The sequence below is a fragment of the Macrosteles quadrilineatus genome, unplaced genomic scaffold (assembly GCF_028750875.1).
Source record: "Macrosteles quadrilineatus isolate MER2022 unplaced genomic scaffold, UCM_ALF_1.0 Scaffold_8__2_contigs__length_117827958, whole genome shotgun sequence".
NCBI lineage: Eukaryota > Metazoa > Arthropoda > Insecta > Hemiptera > Cicadellidae > Macrosteles > Macrosteles quadrilineatus.
The window spans coordinates 44126826-44146813 of NW_026542601.1; the positions used below are offsets into that span (position 1 = coordinate 44126826).

The 19988-nt window shown below is 34.0% G+C and overlaps 2 protein-coding genes across 5 annotated transcripts in view; one reads left to right on the forward strand and one right to left on the reverse strand.

Annotated features, from left to right (window-relative positions):
• Positions 1 to 231: 231 nt before the first annotated feature.
• LOC129001883 (ribosomal RNA large subunit methyltransferase E-like) lies at positions 232 to 13162 on the forward strand. 2 transcript variants are annotated; one of them, XM_054429342.1, is made up of 5 exons: positions 232 to 558; positions 6230 to 6369; positions 8799 to 8932; positions 11811 to 11905; positions 12130 to 13162. In XM_054429342.1, the coding sequence occupies exons 1-5, from the start codon at positions 308 to 310 to the stop codon at positions 12431 to 12433; spliced, it is 924 nt and encodes a 307-aa protein (XP_054285317.1). In that variant the 5' UTR covers positions 232 to 307; the 3' UTR covers positions 12434 to 13162. The 2 variants fall into 2 exon arrangements, with proteins under 2 accessions (XP_054285317.1, XP_054285318.1); XM_054429343.1 differs by lacking the exon at positions 232 to 558 and adding an exon at positions 1536 to 1703.
• A 68-nt stretch (positions 13163 to 13230) lies between these two features.
• LOC129001882 (regulatory-associated protein of mTOR-like) overlaps positions 13231 to 19988 on the reverse strand; it is a 62748-nt gene continuing 55990 nt past the window's right edge. For all 3 annotated transcript variants that reach the window (XM_054429340.1, XM_054429341.1, XM_054429338.1), the window contains 2 exons: positions 19513 to 19693; positions 13231 to 17281 (listed from right to left, as the gene is read on the reverse strand). In XM_054429340.1, coding sequence (XP_054285315.1) covers positions 17264 to 17281; positions 19513 to 19693 — 199 coding nt within the window. In that variant the 3' untranslated portion in view covers positions 13231 to 17263. The remainder of the gene's footprint in view (positions 17282 to 19512; positions 19694 to 19988) is intronic.

Here is a 19988-nt window from a genome sequence, read left to right on the forward strand (position 1 = left end):
TATTGCGTGAAATAGAGGAACCCCCCAATTAGGTATGCATAGTACAACACACTGACATTAAAATATTGAAGAGTTCAAAATGTACTGTGAACATTTTAAATTTTAGTTGTTAGAAGAAAACATCCTTTAGAAGGTACAGCCATCGGGAAACTTAAGATTTTTGCAGTCATATCCAATAAATTATAAGAACATTTATCTTTATCTATCTTATCTGCTGTTTAATGAGCTTATTTCTACTAATTTGAAATTAAATAGGAAAACAACTTTGGTTTGGAAGGGATTTACAGTTGTATCATCATTAACAAAAATGGGCCGATTTGGATACTTTGTAAAAAGGATTCCATACAAGAAAATCGCATTGCAGAAATGGGCAAAACATCAAGATGCAGAGTTTTGGAGAAAAGCAAAAGTGGAGGAAAAACTAGCACAGTACCGAGATACTGACGAGGAAGAAGAGGGTCAAGTGGAAGAAACTGAAAAAGAAGAGGACGGAGAATATTTGGAAGCAATAAAGGAGGCAGAAGTTGACACTGAAGAGTTGAGAAAAGAAACTTACAGGTAAGGAATGAATACATTTTGTATTTATAAACCCTTATTACAAATCTTGCCTGTTCCTCTACACACACTAAATGCTGGTGTGAAATGTCTTTACTTGAACTCTCACCAATCAACTATTCTAATTGAATAATTTTGCATGTTACCTAGAACCAGAAAGCTGAAAGCTAGTGAAATTATTCTAGATTTAAACCGATAAGACTTACAACAAACACATAAACATTTATTCTTGTAATCCAGCTACTAGGATGTCAGAAATTTTGGATATTTATAGGCATACACTGTGGATGCAAAACTCCCTGGTGTGAATTAACGTCCTTACTTATGAGTACTACGACGATCCGCAGAACTATCCTAATAGTTAGACTGATTTGTTAATTACAAGGCAATCGGGTTCCACTATAAACTGTAGGTCCCTTAGTTGCCATTGGCTGTATGGGCTATTAATTAACAGCTGAGTCTAAGGAACATGTTGGCCTTAGTCACAAACAATAAGACTTCAAGATCGCGCCACTCAACTCCATTCATACTTGGCTTTTTAAGTATTTTATGTATATTTGGTACCTACATTTGTATGGTCGCCACTTTTTGTTTTAGTAGTATTAAAATAACCATTTATAACTTTGATGATATAATGCCTTCAGTGCTTTGCTGATAACAACCTAATCTTCAACAAATACAAACAGGAATGAATTAAAACATTAATTTTTGAACAGCATCAGACTCTTGAAGAAGCATTAACCGTGTTCCCCATAGTATTATTTCTGTAGTAAAATATTAGTCACTTTAACTAATAATCTAAAAGAAACTTGTATTTTCTTATCTCATTATTAAAGAAATAAATCATTAATTTGAAAACAGACGTAATAATGGAGATGTGATTTATATGCAATGCAGATAAGTCATTGCTCAACAAACAAAGTTTAACCTTAAAATTGATGTAGATAATTATTTAGTTTTGAACCATTGCCGTAGCAAAAGTGTAGTACACAAATATATTGTTTTATAGTGATAAAAATGGGACAAATAACTAAGAGGATAATCAAATTTCCAAAATTTAAAAAAAGTTTATCGGGAAGTTCCAAAAAATGGCTTCAAAGGCAGTTTAGAGATGAATATTGTTTGAAAGCTCAGTATGATGATTACAGGTATTTAACATATTTATTTTTAGAAGGTAAAACCATTGATTAAACTGACTCCCATTGATATATCACTCTTTCAATCAGCTAAAGACTATTTTCTGTTTCTGTCTTTTTAAGTCTCCTAAAGGGTGCTTCCATGCTTACTATTTTATTTATTATTATTCAAACTGCTTTAAAACTATTTTTCATCATACTGCAGCAAAAACAGCCGTTACATACATATGTTGTGGGTCAGAATCAGAATACTTAATTTCTTGAACATAGAGTGCAGAATAGGCGTCAAACATTACAGAGATTTAAATATAAAACAGCATAAATTTGTTGGGCTTTGAGTCTGTCGGTAGTCATGGTTATTACTATGAGGGTTGTTTAGTTTTCACTGGAACATCGGTGATGTTCTCCAGTTCATGAACTCCTCAACTGTGTAGAATGGTCTCTCCACAAGCCAAGCCAATAAGCGTTGTCTGGTGCTGCTTTGCTGGGGCTAATTATTGTCTCTGGTAGCAGGTTCAGGAACTTCACTCCCATGTAGGAAGGCTTTTCTTCAAAAAGAGTTAGATGATGGACTGGAAGTGTGTAATTCATAGCCTGTCGGGTGTTATGGCTGTGCCTATCCATACCTCGTTGGAGCTGTAGCCTGCTTGCGTGAGTAGCCACAGCTAGGATGTACAGGCTTGTAATCGTTAGGATTTTTAGTTCACGGAATTTCGGTCTGTGACTTTCTCTCTTGTCAATGTCTGCTAATATTCTTTACTGCTTTTTTCTGGTGGATAAGCACACGTTGGAGGTTGGTTGCTGATGAGTTTCCCCATACTTCAAGGCCATATAGAAGATGTGATTCAAACAGTAAGTGGTAGACAATCTTGGCTATGTTGGTGTCACTTATGGTTTTTATCCTTCTTATCACGTGGACACTGCTACTCAGCTTACTACACAGGCTGTCAATATGGGCGGTCCATGTCAGTTTCTGGTCTATTATTAAACCTAAATACTCTGCTTCTTCTGGGCCTTCGATGTCTGGGATCCTGCATACCCCACCATTTCGCCTGCCAAAGACCAGTTGTTGTGTTTTTTCTTAATTAACTACTAGGCTGTTGTTTTGGCAATATTGTATTGCCATGTTTATGGAAACAAACAAGCTGATTTCAAGGGCTTCAGGCTTTTTTCCCCAAGGAGGAGTACAGTATCATCCGCATACATAAGAGTCTTGCTGTAGTCTTCCAAATAGTGAGGGAGATAATTTGCAAACAAGATGAAAAGAATGGGGCCAAGCACAGAACCCTGTGGAACACCCCTTTTACAGGTAGTAACTTTGATCTTACTGTTTGTGTAGATCCCTTTTCAGTGTATTTAAGTTCAACCATCTGACTTCTTCCAGTTAAATAGCTCTTGAACCATTCTGCAGTTTTCCCACCAATCCCAATTTTTATCAACTTGTTACACAGTTGTGTATGATCTAAGCAGCCAAATGCTTTGCTGAAATCAAGTAAAATTGCGGTTGGTATGTTTCCTTCTTCTAGATTATCTATTACATATTCAGTTATCTATTATGGCAGATGTGGTTGATTTTCCCTGTACAAATCCATGCTGATGTGGTGTGAGAAGTTCATTGGATGATAGGTGTTGAAGAAGTCTGTTTAGTACTATTTTTTTGAATACTTTGGAGAATGTGGAAATTAATGAAATTGGGAGGTAGTTCTTTGAGTCCAGATGGTTTCCTTTCTTGAATTTGGGGTATACCTTTGCAATTTTAAGCCCACTTGGGAAAATTCCTTCTTGGAAAGAATGGTTGATGATGTGTGTTAACGGTCCAGCAAGTTCTTCTTTACATTTTTTCAGTAGACTGGCGGATATATCATCTACTCCAGCAGATGTTTTATTTTTTAGGGCGTTGATCACTTGAGTCAGTTCCTGCTTGTTTGTTAACTGAAGAGACATCTCAGGTGTCTGACAGTATACCTCTGTGATTTCAGCTGGATGATTTGGTTTTGAGGATTTTGTGCAAGGGTGTCATTAGCTATGTTAACGAAGAACTCATTAAGATGATTAGCAACATTTTGAGGATTGTTGGTTTTGAGGCCATTTATTTCTAGTGTGATTGATTTTTCTGATGTGTCTCGAGCCGGCTTTCTTTCTCTTTTGATGACCCTCCAGAGTGCTTTGGTTTTATCATCAGCTTGCTGTATTTGGACTGCCGTGGCCTGTCGTCTTAGTGTCTTCAGTTTCAGGTCGTAATCTTTTTTCTTGTTTGACATTGTAATTTTGTCCTCTTCTGTTCCACTCAGTAGGTATTTTTTCAGAGCCTGAAGAAATTCTTGCTTTAGTACCTCAGTTTCATGGTTTGCTATAGGACGATGTTTTCTGGCTTTTTTCCTTGACTTTAGCATTGGGCAAGTTTGGTTAATAGCTCCAGCAATAATCTTGCTGAAGTTACGATAGGCGTCCTCTGGTAGATGTTCATTGAAGACACTTTCCCAGGTTTCTTGGGCAAGAATAGATTTTAAGTTTATGACATTAATTCCTTTGGTTGAATTTCCTAGAATAGAAGGTTTGATTCTGAGCTTCTGGGGCAGAGGTATTTAATTTGCAGAGCTGTGCTGTGTGGTCTGAGAGTCCGGCATTGAGAACGTCTACCTGAATATCATCATTGCCTAGGTTTGTGCAGACACAGTCAATTGAGCTTATTGTAGTACTGTAGGTGTTGTTCTTGTAGGAGACAGGGGGAGCCGTGTCATATTGTGGCTAAGAAGAACTTCGTTTAATTTTGTCATTTCAATGTTTGGCTCCAAGCTGTCTATATTGATATCTCCTATGAGGATAACTCGATTGTTCCATGTATGTGTTTTTTCTAGGGTTTCAGAGATGATATCTAAGGATGAGTCTAGGTCTCCTTGGGATCTGTAGATGCCAACAACGTGTAAGTTTTTCCGGCCCTGTTTTATTTTCACAGATATTAGCTCACACTGTAGTTCAATGCTGAGGTTTGTTATGTCTGTAGGTTCAATGGTGTAATTAGCATTGTCATTTTTATTTAAACAGCTACACAGGTCTAAAGTAACTAGCTCTATCTCTAGGGAGTAAAAGTCAGTCGTAAATTCTGTTGTAAACATTCATTGTAAGAAATTGTATGTATCTAAATATGTATTTACGAGCTGCTATACCCATTCTTTGCAAGGGAAAGAAAATGTGACCTAGGCAGCCATTAAAGTTTATAAGTGGTGCTGATGTGTGTTTTAAAAATACAGCAAGTCTATGATTTAATTTGAAAATAAGATAAAATGATACTTACTTTCAAATCCATACTTTTGATGTTAATCGATTCAGAATAATAGGACAACATACCTTAGTGTAGCAATAGCATCATTTGCTTCATATTGATGCTTCATGAATGAGATGTTTTACCATAATTCTTCAATTTTAGTCAAGCTTCTTTACATGTAGCTTACTGTATAAATTACAAATAAAACTATGTGAGCAATACTCTATAAAACGAGCACTACCTTTCCTTTACCAAATATAACCCTCTTACTAAATAATCCACATTATTTCCTCAATCTACATAAAGCATCACAAACATCTTTTTCGAGTAAATAAACAAACACCAGGTTTATTGCATTGACCAGCTGTTTGGTTAAAAAAATTAAATCGTTTAAACTTTGGAAGTATGTCAGGCGTAGCCCTTTGGAAATCGTCCCGTGGGGCTGAGTGTGTAAGAAATTTGTTCATACCAATAACTTTTGGCAAATCTACACTCTAAGCTTCATTTTGATGTCCCAAATGCCTATATTTTTATTCGGTAAAGGGCCTTAACCATTTACATAAAAATTGATTGGATCACTTTAATAACATAATAATAGATTGATTACAGTTATAGCTTATTGTTGCATTTTTGTCAATAGTTCGACATGTGGATAGGGTAATGTACACTTAACACAAACGTAATAGATTAAATGGTTGAACCACTAACTACACAGTCTGCTTATTTGTATTATAAAAATTGAAAACAAGTTGCAAGTTGTTTTGAGAGGTTTACTTTACATGAAAAGTATTTTCGTTTCCAAAATAGTTTGTTAAATAATGTTGCAATACAGCGAAAATGTAGTTCATCACACAGGCAAAAGTGTCTTTTTCAACCCTTGCTCATTTTCTGACCTGAGCTCAGGTCGAAAAGAGTCACTCTATGCCCTATACATGTGAAACTGAACAAAACTATACCTGTGCAAACTATTTACCCCTTGTCCTTATTAGTAAAGAGCACAGCACACTTTGAAAATTGTTAATGTGAAGAATATTCATTTGACATTAGCACACTCAGCGCATTTGGACGCAGTAAAACCAACTTTATTCTAATTTTTCTTAGTCTTCCTATGTATCCAAATTTCATTTGACAATAACATTTTATTCAGTGTAATTGGATATTAAATACACTTAAAGGCTTTATTCTACGGACAGAAGGATGAGAAACCTAAATGCCAATCATATAGAGTACGGTAACTAACACAGTGCAGTCAGGAATCTTTTAACATGTTTAGATGCCGCAGTGCCTACAAACTGCTCGAGATTCATGACAAATACAAGTTGTTCAAACCCGGACAGACGGTTGTGGACCTGGGTTGTTGTCCGGGATCTTGGACTCAAGTTGCGGTCAATGCCACACGAGCAAAATATGAAAGTAAGTCGAGTAAAGTTTATTTTAGAGGCACTTTAAAATTAAAATTCATGATGTAGCACCTGAACTGTTTAATTAGACTAATATGAGGTACATACCTTTACGTCAACAGTTTAATTGTAATAAGTAGAACTCACAACATGTTTCACCTGGATATCACTGGCTAGGATATCACCTGACGATGCCTGAATAGGTGAAACATGTTGTGAGTTCTACTTACTACAATTAAACTGTTGACGTAAAGGTATGTACCTCATATTAGGCACTTTAAAAGTATCACTATCGCAGCACAAATTTTTTGCATGTTGCACTTGTAGATAAGGGTAAAATGGGTATTTACTCAGGGGAGGTATAGAAGAGGCTACGATGACAGCTGAGATCTTCTTATTAGCTGAGGGAACGCCATTACCGTAACAAAACGTTCAACAGCCATCGGCCTCGGTGGTCTATTGGTTAGCGTGCCGGGCTGATATACTGTAGGTCCCGGGTTCGAATCCCGCTGGTAGCGTTAACTTTTTGTCCAAGATTTTTTTATTAACAGCAAGTTTGGTTGGTTTGGTTTGGTTATTACAGTTTAATTTTATTATTAAGTCATTATAAAATTTTAATTGAGCAATTTCCAGTTTTATTTAATAAACAGAATTATTTTTCCGATTACTAAACTTTTGTTATATTATTTCTTTATCAGCAAGTTTGGTTAGTTCGGTTAGGTTATGATAGTTTAATTTTATAAAATAGGTTACGTACCTTTACGTCGTCAATCCTAGGTTAGTCTTTTTAGCAGCGACTAGTTTCGAAACTGACGTTTCATTTTCAAGCCTTGTCAAACATAAAATTACTTGAACATAATGTCGTCGTCAAAGTACACAAATATAACATTTAACACGCACAAATACATTAAAATATAGAAAGACGCGCGGCCGGCCATTACACGCACGACAGACACGACTCAACTACCGACTGCCACTGGTCTGGTGACATTGACCTTGGAGGGGGTGGGACAGCTGATTATGAGCGCCTTTGTTATCAATGTCCTCAATCCTATCAAATATTGTGTTACGACCAAAATTTAGCTTTTCATTCAGGATGTCGTGGGGAAACCTTTTTGTTGCTTTGTAGATTTCGTAGCTTTCAAGGACATTCATTAAGGAGCCTTTGGTGCATTTATGTAAAATACCCAGGTTATCACTACAGCTGCTTACGTTGTGGTTGTCATTCATCAGGTGTTCAGCGAACTTAGAATGTTGTGTTCGCAGTTTAGGCTTGGGTAGATGTTCATTAAACCTTTTTTTGAATGAACGACCTGTTTGTCCGATATACATTTTTGGACAGTCGCTGCAGGTTAATTTGTACACTCCAGTGTCCTCTAGGCTATTGGAAACTGTAGATTTCGAAGTACGTGGATTTAGGCGGCTTTCTAGTTTATTTGAAGTTTTGCAGGCCAATGTAATGTTATGTTTCTTTAGTTCATTTTTTAAGGTATAATGTAAGCAGTTGCCATATTCTATAGAAATAAAGTTTTGATCGGTTTTCTGTAGTGGTTTTCTGTTCTTTTGTTTGTGTATAATATTGTCGATAATACTGCTATTGTATCCGTTATTGACTGCTATACATTTTAATATTTCATATTCGTTGTTGTAGTTATTTTGAGACATGGGTATTGTTAAAAGTCGATTAACGAAGCTGTTGTAAGCGGCCATTTTGTGTGATTGTGGATGATTGGAGGTTGCATGGATTGTATGGTCTGTGGTTGTAGGCTTTCTATAGATTTTGTAGTCAATACTATTATTATTTTTGGTCAAAGTTAGATCCAGAAAGTTAATCGAATTATTATTCTCGATCTCGAGTGTGAATTTTATTTGATGTGAAATGCTGTTCAAATGATTATTGAGAAGTTGTAGCTGTCTGGAGTTTCCATTAAAAAGCAAAAGGGTGTCATCAACATATCGTTTATAAAATATGATTTTCTTAGAAAATTTGTTGCTGGCGGAGAGAATGTTTTCATTTTCAAAACGATTTAGGTAAATTTCGGAGTATATTTCCGAAAATCTTCACAAGTATATTTCCAGCACAACATACTAATGCTATAAGTGTCTTGTCGTCCCACCTTCCTCTGTACCTTACCGCTCTGCGACCTCACTGTGGTGAATTTGAAACTTCAATCAGGTTCTGCCTCGCAGCCTTCACCACCATTAACCAGACCTCGTGGTCAACAGAACTCTGATAATAATGTTGGTGTTAACCTGAAAGATAGTAACAAGTTCTAAACTTGACCCCTAGGGTGTAGCATGTCAGTTAAAGCTTTAAACTGTTTTTCTTAACATATATAGAGGTTAGTTTTGGTAATTTTACTCTAAATTTCTGATAAATCAACTTTTGGCTGATATAATATGATATTTTCTTGTTCACACAAACTGTGAGTCATTTTTCAGAGTTTGGATCCTTTGTTCTTGGGATGGATCTGCAAAAGACATATCCGATAAAAGGGGCAAAAATCATGGATAAAATGGACTTTCTGGATCCTAGCTCGCAGAAATTAATAAAACAAGCACTGAAAGGACGGAAAGTAAGTAGTCAGTAATTAGTTAAATTATCAGCAGCTGATGGTAAATGACAATTAACTGTTTGTGCTTATTTGGTACAGAGTTAATTGTAGACTAATAGCAGATTTCTAGATAGCTAGAATAATAGATAGATTCTAGTTTAAAACTTAAAGCTATGCGTGTGACAAAACCCACCTCTAGATTTAAAAAATTAAAGCCATGAATAAACACAGAGTTAATATTTGCTATTAGAAAACGAGATAAAATGAGTAAACTAGTTAAAGCCCGACCTTTTGATGAGCAATTAAAATTTCAATTTCAAGCTTTTAGAAACCAGATATCAAAAAAAATCAAAACTAACTACAAAACAACATTTTTACAGAGAAAAAATAGCAGCCTCTGTTGACAAACCCAGATTATTTTGGAAACATATAAATGAATTTAATGGTGTAAATATAAAGAAATGCAATTTTCCTGTTTCTCTTTTTCAGCAACCGTCAGACTCGAGTGGAGGGGGTTTGGGGGCGGTGGCTAACTCGTTTAATGAATTTTTCTCTAGTGTTGGTAATAGGTTGGCGAGCGAGTTGCCACCGCCCGTGGGTCCGCCACTGGTCGACGATGCTTTGTTCAGTGTAGGACAGGGGCGTGAACTGCGACTGTAGCCTGTCTCTGACAGTCAGTTGGCTGAGTGTGTGAGGGAAATGCGAGGCGGTTCTGCTCCCGGGTTCGATGAATTTCCAGCCAAAATATTAAAAAACCATCTGCAAGACATTTTACTACCACTCAAACATCTTATTAACTTGAGTATTACTTCAGGCATTTTTCCAAACAGATTTAAAATAGCTAAGGTAATTCCTCTTTATAAGTCCGGGCAAAAAAAATGACAAAAATAATTATAGACCAATCTCATTGTTAAGTGTATTATCTAAAGTGTTAGAGAAATGAGTCAAAATTCAACTTCAAAATTATTTGGATGAACATGGAATTTTATCAGACCAACAGTTTGGGTTTAGAAAAGGTAAAAATACTACTGATGCACTATTTCTTATCAATAAAACTTTAATCGAGTCAGTGAATAGAAATTAAAAAATACTAATTGCATTCATAGATCTTGCTAAAGCGTTTGACTCTATTGATAGGAAAATTCTGTTCAAAAAATTAGAATATTTGGGTGTAAGGGGTTTAGCCCTGACATGGTTTAAAAGTTATTTAAGCAATAGGACTCAAGTAGTATCAATTAATAACGTTATTAGTGATCAAATGAATGTAGATTTTGGAATTATTCAAGGTTCTACTATGGGGCCTTTACTATTTTTAATTTACATAAATAACATAGATAAAATTGATATTTCTGGAAAAATATTCTTGTTTGCAGATGACACAGCGGTAATCTTTAGGGCACGTACTTGGTAAGAGGTTTTTAATATTGCATCATCAGAATTACAAATTTTAAAAAGATGGTTCTCAGAAAACATTTTAACAATGAATGTCGGTAAAACAAAATGTTTGCCTATCGCACTTCGTCCCGCTAGCGAGCCGCCTGCCGAACTCAGACTAACCTTGCACTCATGTGGCACCGCAGGCAGCGATTGCAACTGCCAAATTATTGAGACTGTGTCGCAGTATAAATACCTGGGCATTATAATGGATTCTAAATTGAAATGGGAAAGTCATATACATTTTTTAAAAAACAAACTTAGAAAAATGATTTTTGTTTTTCACCAATTGGGTCAAATTTTAAGACATGAAGAAATTAAAAGAATTTATTACGCATACGTTCAATCTCATCTGCAGTATGGTTTAATAGCTTGGGGAGGGGCTTATTCATCGGTAATTGTACCTTTGTTCGTAATTCAAAAATCAATAATTAAAGCTGCTTTAAGAAAACCGAGACGTTATTCTACTGATCATCTGTTCAAAGAATCTCAGCTTTTATCAATAAGGCAGCTATATGTTAAAGATTTATTAGCTTATTCATACATTCATTTAGACCTTATCGCATCGCCCGTAGTTCATAACTATCATACCAGAAACTCGGTGATGATGGGATTACGGGTCCCAAGAGTTCTCAAATCAATCAATTTAACAAATTCCTTTTACATTGCTAATTGCTTGCTGCGTAATATTCCTCCAGAAATTAGGGACCTGCGAGTGTCACTGAGTGTATATAAGAGGGTTACCGAGGCTGATGGAGATAGGCCTCGACAATACAGAGTCGCTTATCAGCCCAGAATATCTCGTTTAGACCTAACCAACTGATAACTGGACTATCTATTGTACTTTCTACAGCACTCTTACTTGACGGAATCCACGCCTCAGTAAAATTGGGAATCACAGGAAAAAAATTAATGTGTATTGGTAAACAGGTATTGGATGTAATGCGCAATGAGCTCCCCTACTATTGAGTTACATTTGCATATGGTTGTTAGGTTTCACAGTTTTTTTTTTTTTAATCATAATTGTATAGTAAATTAATTGTTATGCTTATTTTACTAAGTTAGTGTTCTATTTTTTTTTTTATGTGAAGTGTGAAGAACTTTTATTTTGATTATAAGCAGCCAAATAAGGACTCTATCACGCACAGGTCATTGTGACCCATGTGATATTTTTATTTGGTTCATGTAATGCTGCAAAATAATTTGTAAATAAAGAATTTCTCTCTCTCTCAAAGATTTTGTAATTTCAATTGGTTTTTATCTATTTATTTTATAGAATGTACGAAATAAATATAGATTGATGGCTTATTTTGACAGCTCAACAGCTATATCTACTTCCAGTGACTGATTGGTTAAGAGAAATATCTGCAGTGGCAGGTGAGGTATGGATGGATTCTATCGTATTGAAATTCTGAGTTAAATCGTGACTGATCATAGTTACATTGAAACATGTTCTTTTCTTTAGGCTGACGTACTGACTAGTGATATGGCGCCAAATACAACAGGAATCAGAGACAAAGATCATATGCAAGTGGCTGAACTCTGCTACTCCACTCTAAAGTGAGTATTGACATTTTATTTTATTTTCAAAAGTCAAAATCTTTTGGGTCAATGTTATTTTGGGTTGATATATAATCTCTACAAATGTAGCATAACTGACCCATTTGACCGACGAATGGAATATATTCACAAAGAATTTAAAAATCCCTTAACTTCAAAATTCTTAAAATTTCCATTCCTTTCCTCGTTGCTTATGTATTAATTCTTCATTGCACCTCTTCCAGATTTGTCCCAAGAGTTTGTAAGTTGGGGTCCTCCTTAGTCATGAAAGCCTTCGATGGTGTCGAGTGCAAACAGATCATAAAAGACTTGCGATTCATGTATGAAAAAGGCATAGTGGTACATCCCAAAGCAACGCGACAACCTTCCAGTGAATTCTTCTACCTGGGTTTGAAATATAGAGGAAATAAACTGGAACCCAAACAACAATCGGAGCCTGAAGAAGAGTTTTTTGAACCATCTGATCCATTTGAAGGTATTGAAGACTGTAATGTCCCATCATCCCTCAGTAGTGATGAATTAATGTAATCTTGAAGCTACTTAAGGTTACGTTTTGGGTAACCTGCAAATTATCTGAGTGCAAAGTTGGAACATTGGCAAGCTTGACGGATGATGATGGAAGTACCGATAAGAAAAGAATGACTACTTTACATCCAAAAGCAAGATCACAATGCAAGATGATGAGCTGATAGAGAAATATAGGCCTTCAAGGCTTTGCATTATAATGAGTTAACATCCATTAAAAAGAATTCTGAAAAAAATCCTTTCAGTTTTAGTTTTAAAACTTTAAACTAATAATTGATTGTTACGTAGGTGTTTCATTTTAAAGGTTCTCTACTACTAGGAGAGAAAAAAATAAGTTCACTATGATGCACAAAATACATTTACTAAAGTAAGATCCTTTTGAAAAAACGAGTAATGTTTCTTTAAAATCTTTCTTGATTTAGGATAGCTAAACATTAAATTGTGTTAAGAACTGTAATAAAAAGAAAAATGATCTTACCAAGAATATTTTTTACTTTCCTAATAATACCAGTGCTCGATTTGTAGGGGAACGCGACGGAAATGTGTTCTGGTACCTCTCTTATGGAAAGATAAAAATATTGGTATAAATAGGTACTAATCACATTAAATAGCTTACAGTTGTGGCACCCCATTTTTTACAAATCAAGCACTGCCTAATACCAATACTATGTTTTTTTCTTACTGATCAATTTTGTGTGATTTAAATTAAATTAAATAAGTATAGATTATATTTTTTTTAACTGTGGTATAATTTCAGCTTTTACCTCAAACTAAAGCAGTTGGGTGAATAATAAGACTAGTTAAACAAACAAAAATGTATTTGGGTAACATTCAATGATTGCTTTTTATTTAGACTTTCAACAAATTAATCACTGCAGAAAATCCTGCCTATGACACATTAGAGATCTTAAAAAGTAGCATTGTAAGCGAAATAAATCTATACATGTTTTATATACAGTATTCCCTCTTTTAAAAATACAGTACCTTACAACTAAACTAGTGCGATATTCAGTGCTCTATGTACATTTTGTAAATTGTCTATATGTACATAGATTGTATTTGTTTCTTTAGCTTTAGATAGATATTTTTATGTCATTGCATTTGTAAGAAGTAATTAAAAGTATTCTTTACCTTTTTTTCCGCAATGTTAAATAAAGGCTCAAAACTTGGGAACACTTATTTATCCTGTACCTGTAGTAAGTTAAACCATGATACTGCATTGATTTTAATTACTGTAATATTTAACCCAATACCTCTGGTGAGATGGTTCTTAACATAATCTATTTTCTTGGCTTTAAATTTTAACATTACGTGGGAAGTCTACTCTGTGTATAGCCAGTTAAACTCACCTTTCAACAGATATTTTATCAGGACTGACTTTCTATCTAGCTGTATGGAAATGGAAATATCTAAAAACATATTTAGAAGTTGTTTGTAGATTCTCCTGTCATTCGTTATTGGATTCATTGCAGCATCAATTATTTTTCTTGACTAAAATAAAAAATATTTGAGTTTGAAATATTCAGATTTAAAACTATGATAAATGCTACCAGTCTTGGAAATATGCGATGTTTTATATTTAATCAGAGTTTAACTATTTCAAAAAATCTTGTATTGAGTTCTATTTATTTTATTCAGGAAAAATTTGCAAATAAAAATACCAGAATACCAAATATTTTTGTGTGTGTCTTTATCGCCATTACATTAATACAATTTTGATAATGGAAGGTCCAAAACTACTGTTTGCTATCACATAACATCCATCTACTGTTAAATAGCATAGTTTGTAAATAGCCTACTGACAAAATGATGTCTGGGTTCAGAAATGACTGGACTTGGAATCAAACCAGGTTAGCTCTATTAATCTAACAAGTAATTAGTCATTACTATGTCAGCCAAACAAATGTGGTTCCAAAATAGTATAGTAATTTAATGAAAATCATTTAATAAAATCCATACAGGAGAACCATGCCCTTCAGGCTTAGCTGAAATGTTCTTAATCAGACTCTTAGCAGACTCATTTCCAGGGGCTCATATCCATTTAATAAATCCATATTGTGTTTAATAAACTGTGTATTCCGATGTATACTTCAATGTAAATAGTGTAAATATATGTATGTAAAAATGTAATTGACGCGGTTATTCAAAGATGGGCTACAATCAAGGATTTGGTAATGGTATTGGTTTACAAAGGTTGTTTTTTAAGTAAGGGCTGTTTGTGTGTAATGCTTCTAGGTTCGTGTTTGCCGCAATGAGGCTCCTTGCCTTTACTGGCATCATTAGTGCTAAACGATACCAGTAAATTTTGCAATTCTGTGGCTGACATGTATACTTTGTTGTGTGTCTACACGTTCTGTTCACAAATGATGAGAGTGAGCGACCTGGCATCTCAGGAATTAACAAGAACTAGCTAATAAGCTATACACACAAACAGTTCTTACTTTAAAAACTACCCTCGTACTTTGTTATCTCAATAAGATGACAAATGTGTACAACTGAAAATTGTATATAATTTGCATTTCAAGAGTGTATATCAATCAACTGGCTTTGTGTTGTTCTTGCTGAGTTGCTATTTGTTATTTGTTAGTTTAGTAACTAGTAATGAATTGTCTTTGATCATTGGACTTTGATAATAGTGCTAGAGGTGTACAAGCCTCAGATTTTTTATCAAGCTGAGCTCAAGTCGAGCTTTTGGAAAAAAAGCTTGAGCATCAGGCCTCTTTGGAGCCGAGCTGTTTTATATTATGAATTTGATGCAATACTATAAGACCATATAATAAATAAAATAATGCCATAAAATGTTATCGCAGTAATAACGTGATAATTTCCCGTGATCGTGAGGACATCATCAGAGTCTCCCGTGATCGCAGAAAATCACAGAAACATTATTGCCTTCCCCGATCACGGCAAAATCTTCAAAAAAATAATTTGTCATCCACGTTTACGGAACTCTATTGACTTTCTGACGACGAATCCACTAACTATAAATGGAACAGATTTGCTTTACAATGACAAGGTCAAAAAAAGGGCCATGTGGCCCTATCTTTGCCTGTGTAAATAAATGATTTTTCATTTCATATCAAAATCTTGAGCGTCTCCTGCGGTTGTGAAGACATAATCATTGCCTCCCATTAAAATGGAAATTTTATCGTTACCATCCGCGATCTTGGCAAAAGAGTGAATTTTTAAATCGTGTTGTCTTGGTAGACACTTTCTGCAATCGCGATGATATTGCAATCATAAAAGATTGGCACAAACTCAATTTTCTGACTCGGCTTTTGAGCTTGTTAGCTAGACTCGGCTCAGCTTAGAAATCTAGCCACAAGCACACCTCTAGTTCTGGCTTATGAAACAGCTGTCCTAGTCAATAAAAAAGCAACACAAGGCATCTCACCAATCACACGCTTTTCCGCACATCATATTCCCCTATTTACACCCTATTATTGAACAGTGATTTCCGCAGTTCAGATTATTTACCTTTAGGATAACATCTTAAGATCAATTTTCTTTTTCATATTGGAATAAACTAATGTTTTGTTAACATTAACATGAGCTGCAATATTTCCCTAATGAAAAGACAGGTAAACAACTAGTTTTTTTTGCTACAATTTTAGGATGTTATGTTTCAGTAAATATTATATTCCACATCACTATTTTCTATAAGGTATGTATGAAACTTAAATAATCCACTTTTCTTATCCAAACTAATGACTAAACAATGTATCTACGCCTTTACTAATTACTTCTAGATATAACTAACTCTTAATTAATTACTTATATTTGATAGTTAACAAAATAATCTTGATTATCAATAAGTTACACACGCTCACTCGCTCACCAAGCACAATGGATACACAGACTATGTATCAGTAACGTTAAGATACAAACAATCTAGAAGACATAAAAAAACCTATGGATTCATCAGGACGGTCTTTTAAAAAACTACTATAAAAATGTTGAAATTGGTTCTCTCTTACCTAAATGATTATGATCAATTATATTGATTTTAAAACTATATTCCTGATTCTACATAAAAAAATTATAGTTCTCAACTAACAAATAAAAGTTCACTTTCTTACATCCTAAATAAACTGTTGTTAAAAAATCTTAACTAACTTTAATAAAAGCTCACTTTCCTTAAATACTACTAAATGTAATAAATAAACTGTTATTAAAATAGTTACCAATGAGGCATATAAAATGTAAAATTGTCAACAATAGTCGTCAAAAAATACATTTAACATTTCAACAGAAAACAAGACAGTCTTGGCAAAACTTGCTACTGAACTTAAATTTATATAAAATTTTACATCTTGACTACGTTAAGATGGAAAGACAGGTAGTAGAAAGCTAAAATAAGTTAGAAACAAACCCAAAACCTTTGCTTGGGCAACAATGAAATAACCTCTCTTGAATTACTAAACTGACCGCCCTGATGTTAGCAGCATATGGCAACTAAACACAAAGATTTCACATTTCAACCTTAATACGAAATTTACAATTTTGCTCACCTATTTCTGTTATTTTTAATGCCTTAATGATACAATACTTGACAACAATCATAATTTGATACTTAAGCTATAGGTTTTTAGCTTTAAAACATTGTCAATGCATTTTAAAATAAATTAACAAAGGCTGTTAAAATAAGTTCGGTGTTGGAAATTACCTAAGGATCAGGAAAAGTAGAGACATCTTTGTAATATCGCAGTCTGTGTAAAGTTGCCTCAGTTAGTCATCCTTCGCAAAACGCAAGCGAACTGGAGTCATGTGTCAAGCGGACACTAGCAGACGTGAGCAAACGAAACTCTGCTAGTGAATGAGCGAAAGCGAGTGTCATCTCTTGGGTTCCACCTGGCAAACAAAAATTTGATTGCTTTTCTTTGGACACTACTCTTTTACACTAAATTATACATTGATTAATTACTAATTAGTTATACACCCAACTTAAGATTAATCAGGATAAAGGCTTTCCAGGTAAAATCGCGGCTAATCAGCAAAATAAAATAATATTGAACAAGAAAGGGTATTAAAATACAAAAGTCTTAAACAATAGTAGTTAACATATTTATGTTGTATTAAAAAACGCGCCTGAGTGTTGTATTTTACAGGAATCATAATGAATAACACAAGTATTTGAACACAATGACACACGTAAATAGAGAAAATATGTACAATCTTTTACACCACATTACAATGTTTTAACAAACTTCCCAAGCAAGGATTTAGTCCAGAAAACAGCTGTAATGAGTTTTTACCGGACACCAACCAGCTGAATATATTTGGCAATGAGTATTTATAAACAAAATCATAACAACCTCTCTTAGAGGTTTTTGAGTATTGATCGTTTCTCATTTAGTCGGTGGGTATCTATAAGGATTTTTTTATTGTTAAGTTAGCTTAGAATCCTGCACTCGACTTTGTCTCGCACGGGAACGACCACACTCGTCCAGTAAACACCTATTTTCAGGACTAGTAACGTAATATACTATAAGATCAAATAAAATATTTACGAGACCAATATTGAATCAATGAAAAAGTGCTTTTATTTTAAAAAATAGTGGGTAAAATTGACATTCTTAGCACTACCTTTGCACTACATACAACAATGATCATTAAGACCGTCTGTTCCGCCTGGCATATGTAATGACTCAAAATTCAATGTTTATAAATATAGTCCTTATTTAAATTCCAAATTCAATCTTGTTATATTTTCAATAATTTTTCATGTTCATTGGTAATTATTAAAACCATATTGTCTCAACATATATATAATTTATAATCAATATTTATTCATTGGTTTATCCAAAATTATTATTATTCAAAACAACAATTCCTCCACTTAAAATACAGTGCATCTGGGGTCAAGATTACAAGTAAATTTCAACCATGTTTTTATTTATGTGAGCCCCATAACTTGAAATGATTTACAACAATGAATAGTAACAGTGCAGTTTAAGTATCCAAGAAGAACACACAGAATCTATTAACTTAATTGTGAAAATAATTGTGAAATTATAAAAGAAAGTATTGTCAAAATTTCCAAATTTACTGAAGAAAGAAGAATTTAAGCCTACATTACTAAGAAGAAAATTATTATTATAGAAGATTGGTGAGAACATTCCATTTATTAATTTATTAACTCAGACTAAGACTCCTCAAGCATCCATTTGGACCCAACTTACCTCCATTCACCAAAATCAAAATCCTTCCCATTTATTGTTTTGAAAAGATTATTAAATTTATAACTTACCATACTTATTGAAAATTTAAATTAGGCATCAACGAAATCTTTTGATTCAGCCAGCACAAATCCCCACCCCTGAACAATTTTTTTAACCTTATTTTAACCATTTATGTACCATTAAACCTTGTACTTTAAAACCTCTGTCCTCGTAATTATTATTGTTTAAACTAAGATAAGATTAGAATACACACCATATTTAGAGGTTTATTTCACATACCTGGCCAGCACTTAAAATAAATTCCAAACTGTAATAGTTAAATTAATTAAAGTAAACTATAGTGGTAAAACAAATAAAAAAACCAAAACATATACATTTTCCTACAATGGAGATATTAAAAAAAACATATATTTTAATAACAATTATAAAATAAACTTTACTTTTTTCAAACAAAACAATAATTTTTTCCATAAAATCTAGAGATATTTTATGAAAAAGAATATAACAATTAAACACTTTTTTAAACAATAACTTTACTAAACAATTAAATAAATAATAATTTTTTTTGAAATATGATTTTTTTTATTCATGAATTAATTTCTATCTTTTTGATCAAGCATCTTTTAAATAATTGCTTAGGGCCCGCCAATCCATACCATTTAAAAGCTCTATATATTGATCCTATGTCAAAATCGAACAGCCAAAATAAAAATTCCTTATCATATTTAAAATGGGACATACATATATAAAGTGAAAAGCAAAACCAATCTTTAAATGAGCCACTCACAGACTGCGCTACAGTCTAAAATTTGAATTTCTCCAACTTTTGTTACGTACATTGTTGTTGTTAAAGTGGCAGCAAATTGTAATGTACACAAGGATAGGTTGTCTTGGACTTACCGAGTACACGGTGATGCTAGTGTCCAGTGAGCCGGCGGCCATGTGACTCCTCAGCGGATGGAACGCCAGAGACGTGACGGGGACAAAGTGAGATGCCATGAACCACTCGTGGTACTTGATGGTGTTGAGTGCCACACCGGACATGCTGTACACACCGATGTACTGGTGTACTGCGCCACTGCTGTACAAAAATGTGTGTTAGTACACATCAATGTGATGGTGATTTTGTTATAGATTGGATTGACAGATTGTTGGACAAGACACACTTTCAGGAAAGAAGAGATTAAGTTTTCCCCAAGGTAGAAGACCAACTGAAGGGCCCAAAGATATTCAATTCTAAGTATGGTTTTACATTAGAAAAAGTTTACACCGTAAAATTAACACTAAATGAGGAAGAATCATTAATCTACATCATTTAGGTAAAGTGATTTTTTACTATTACTGAAAGTGTTATTACATTTTTGTAGCAGTTTGAC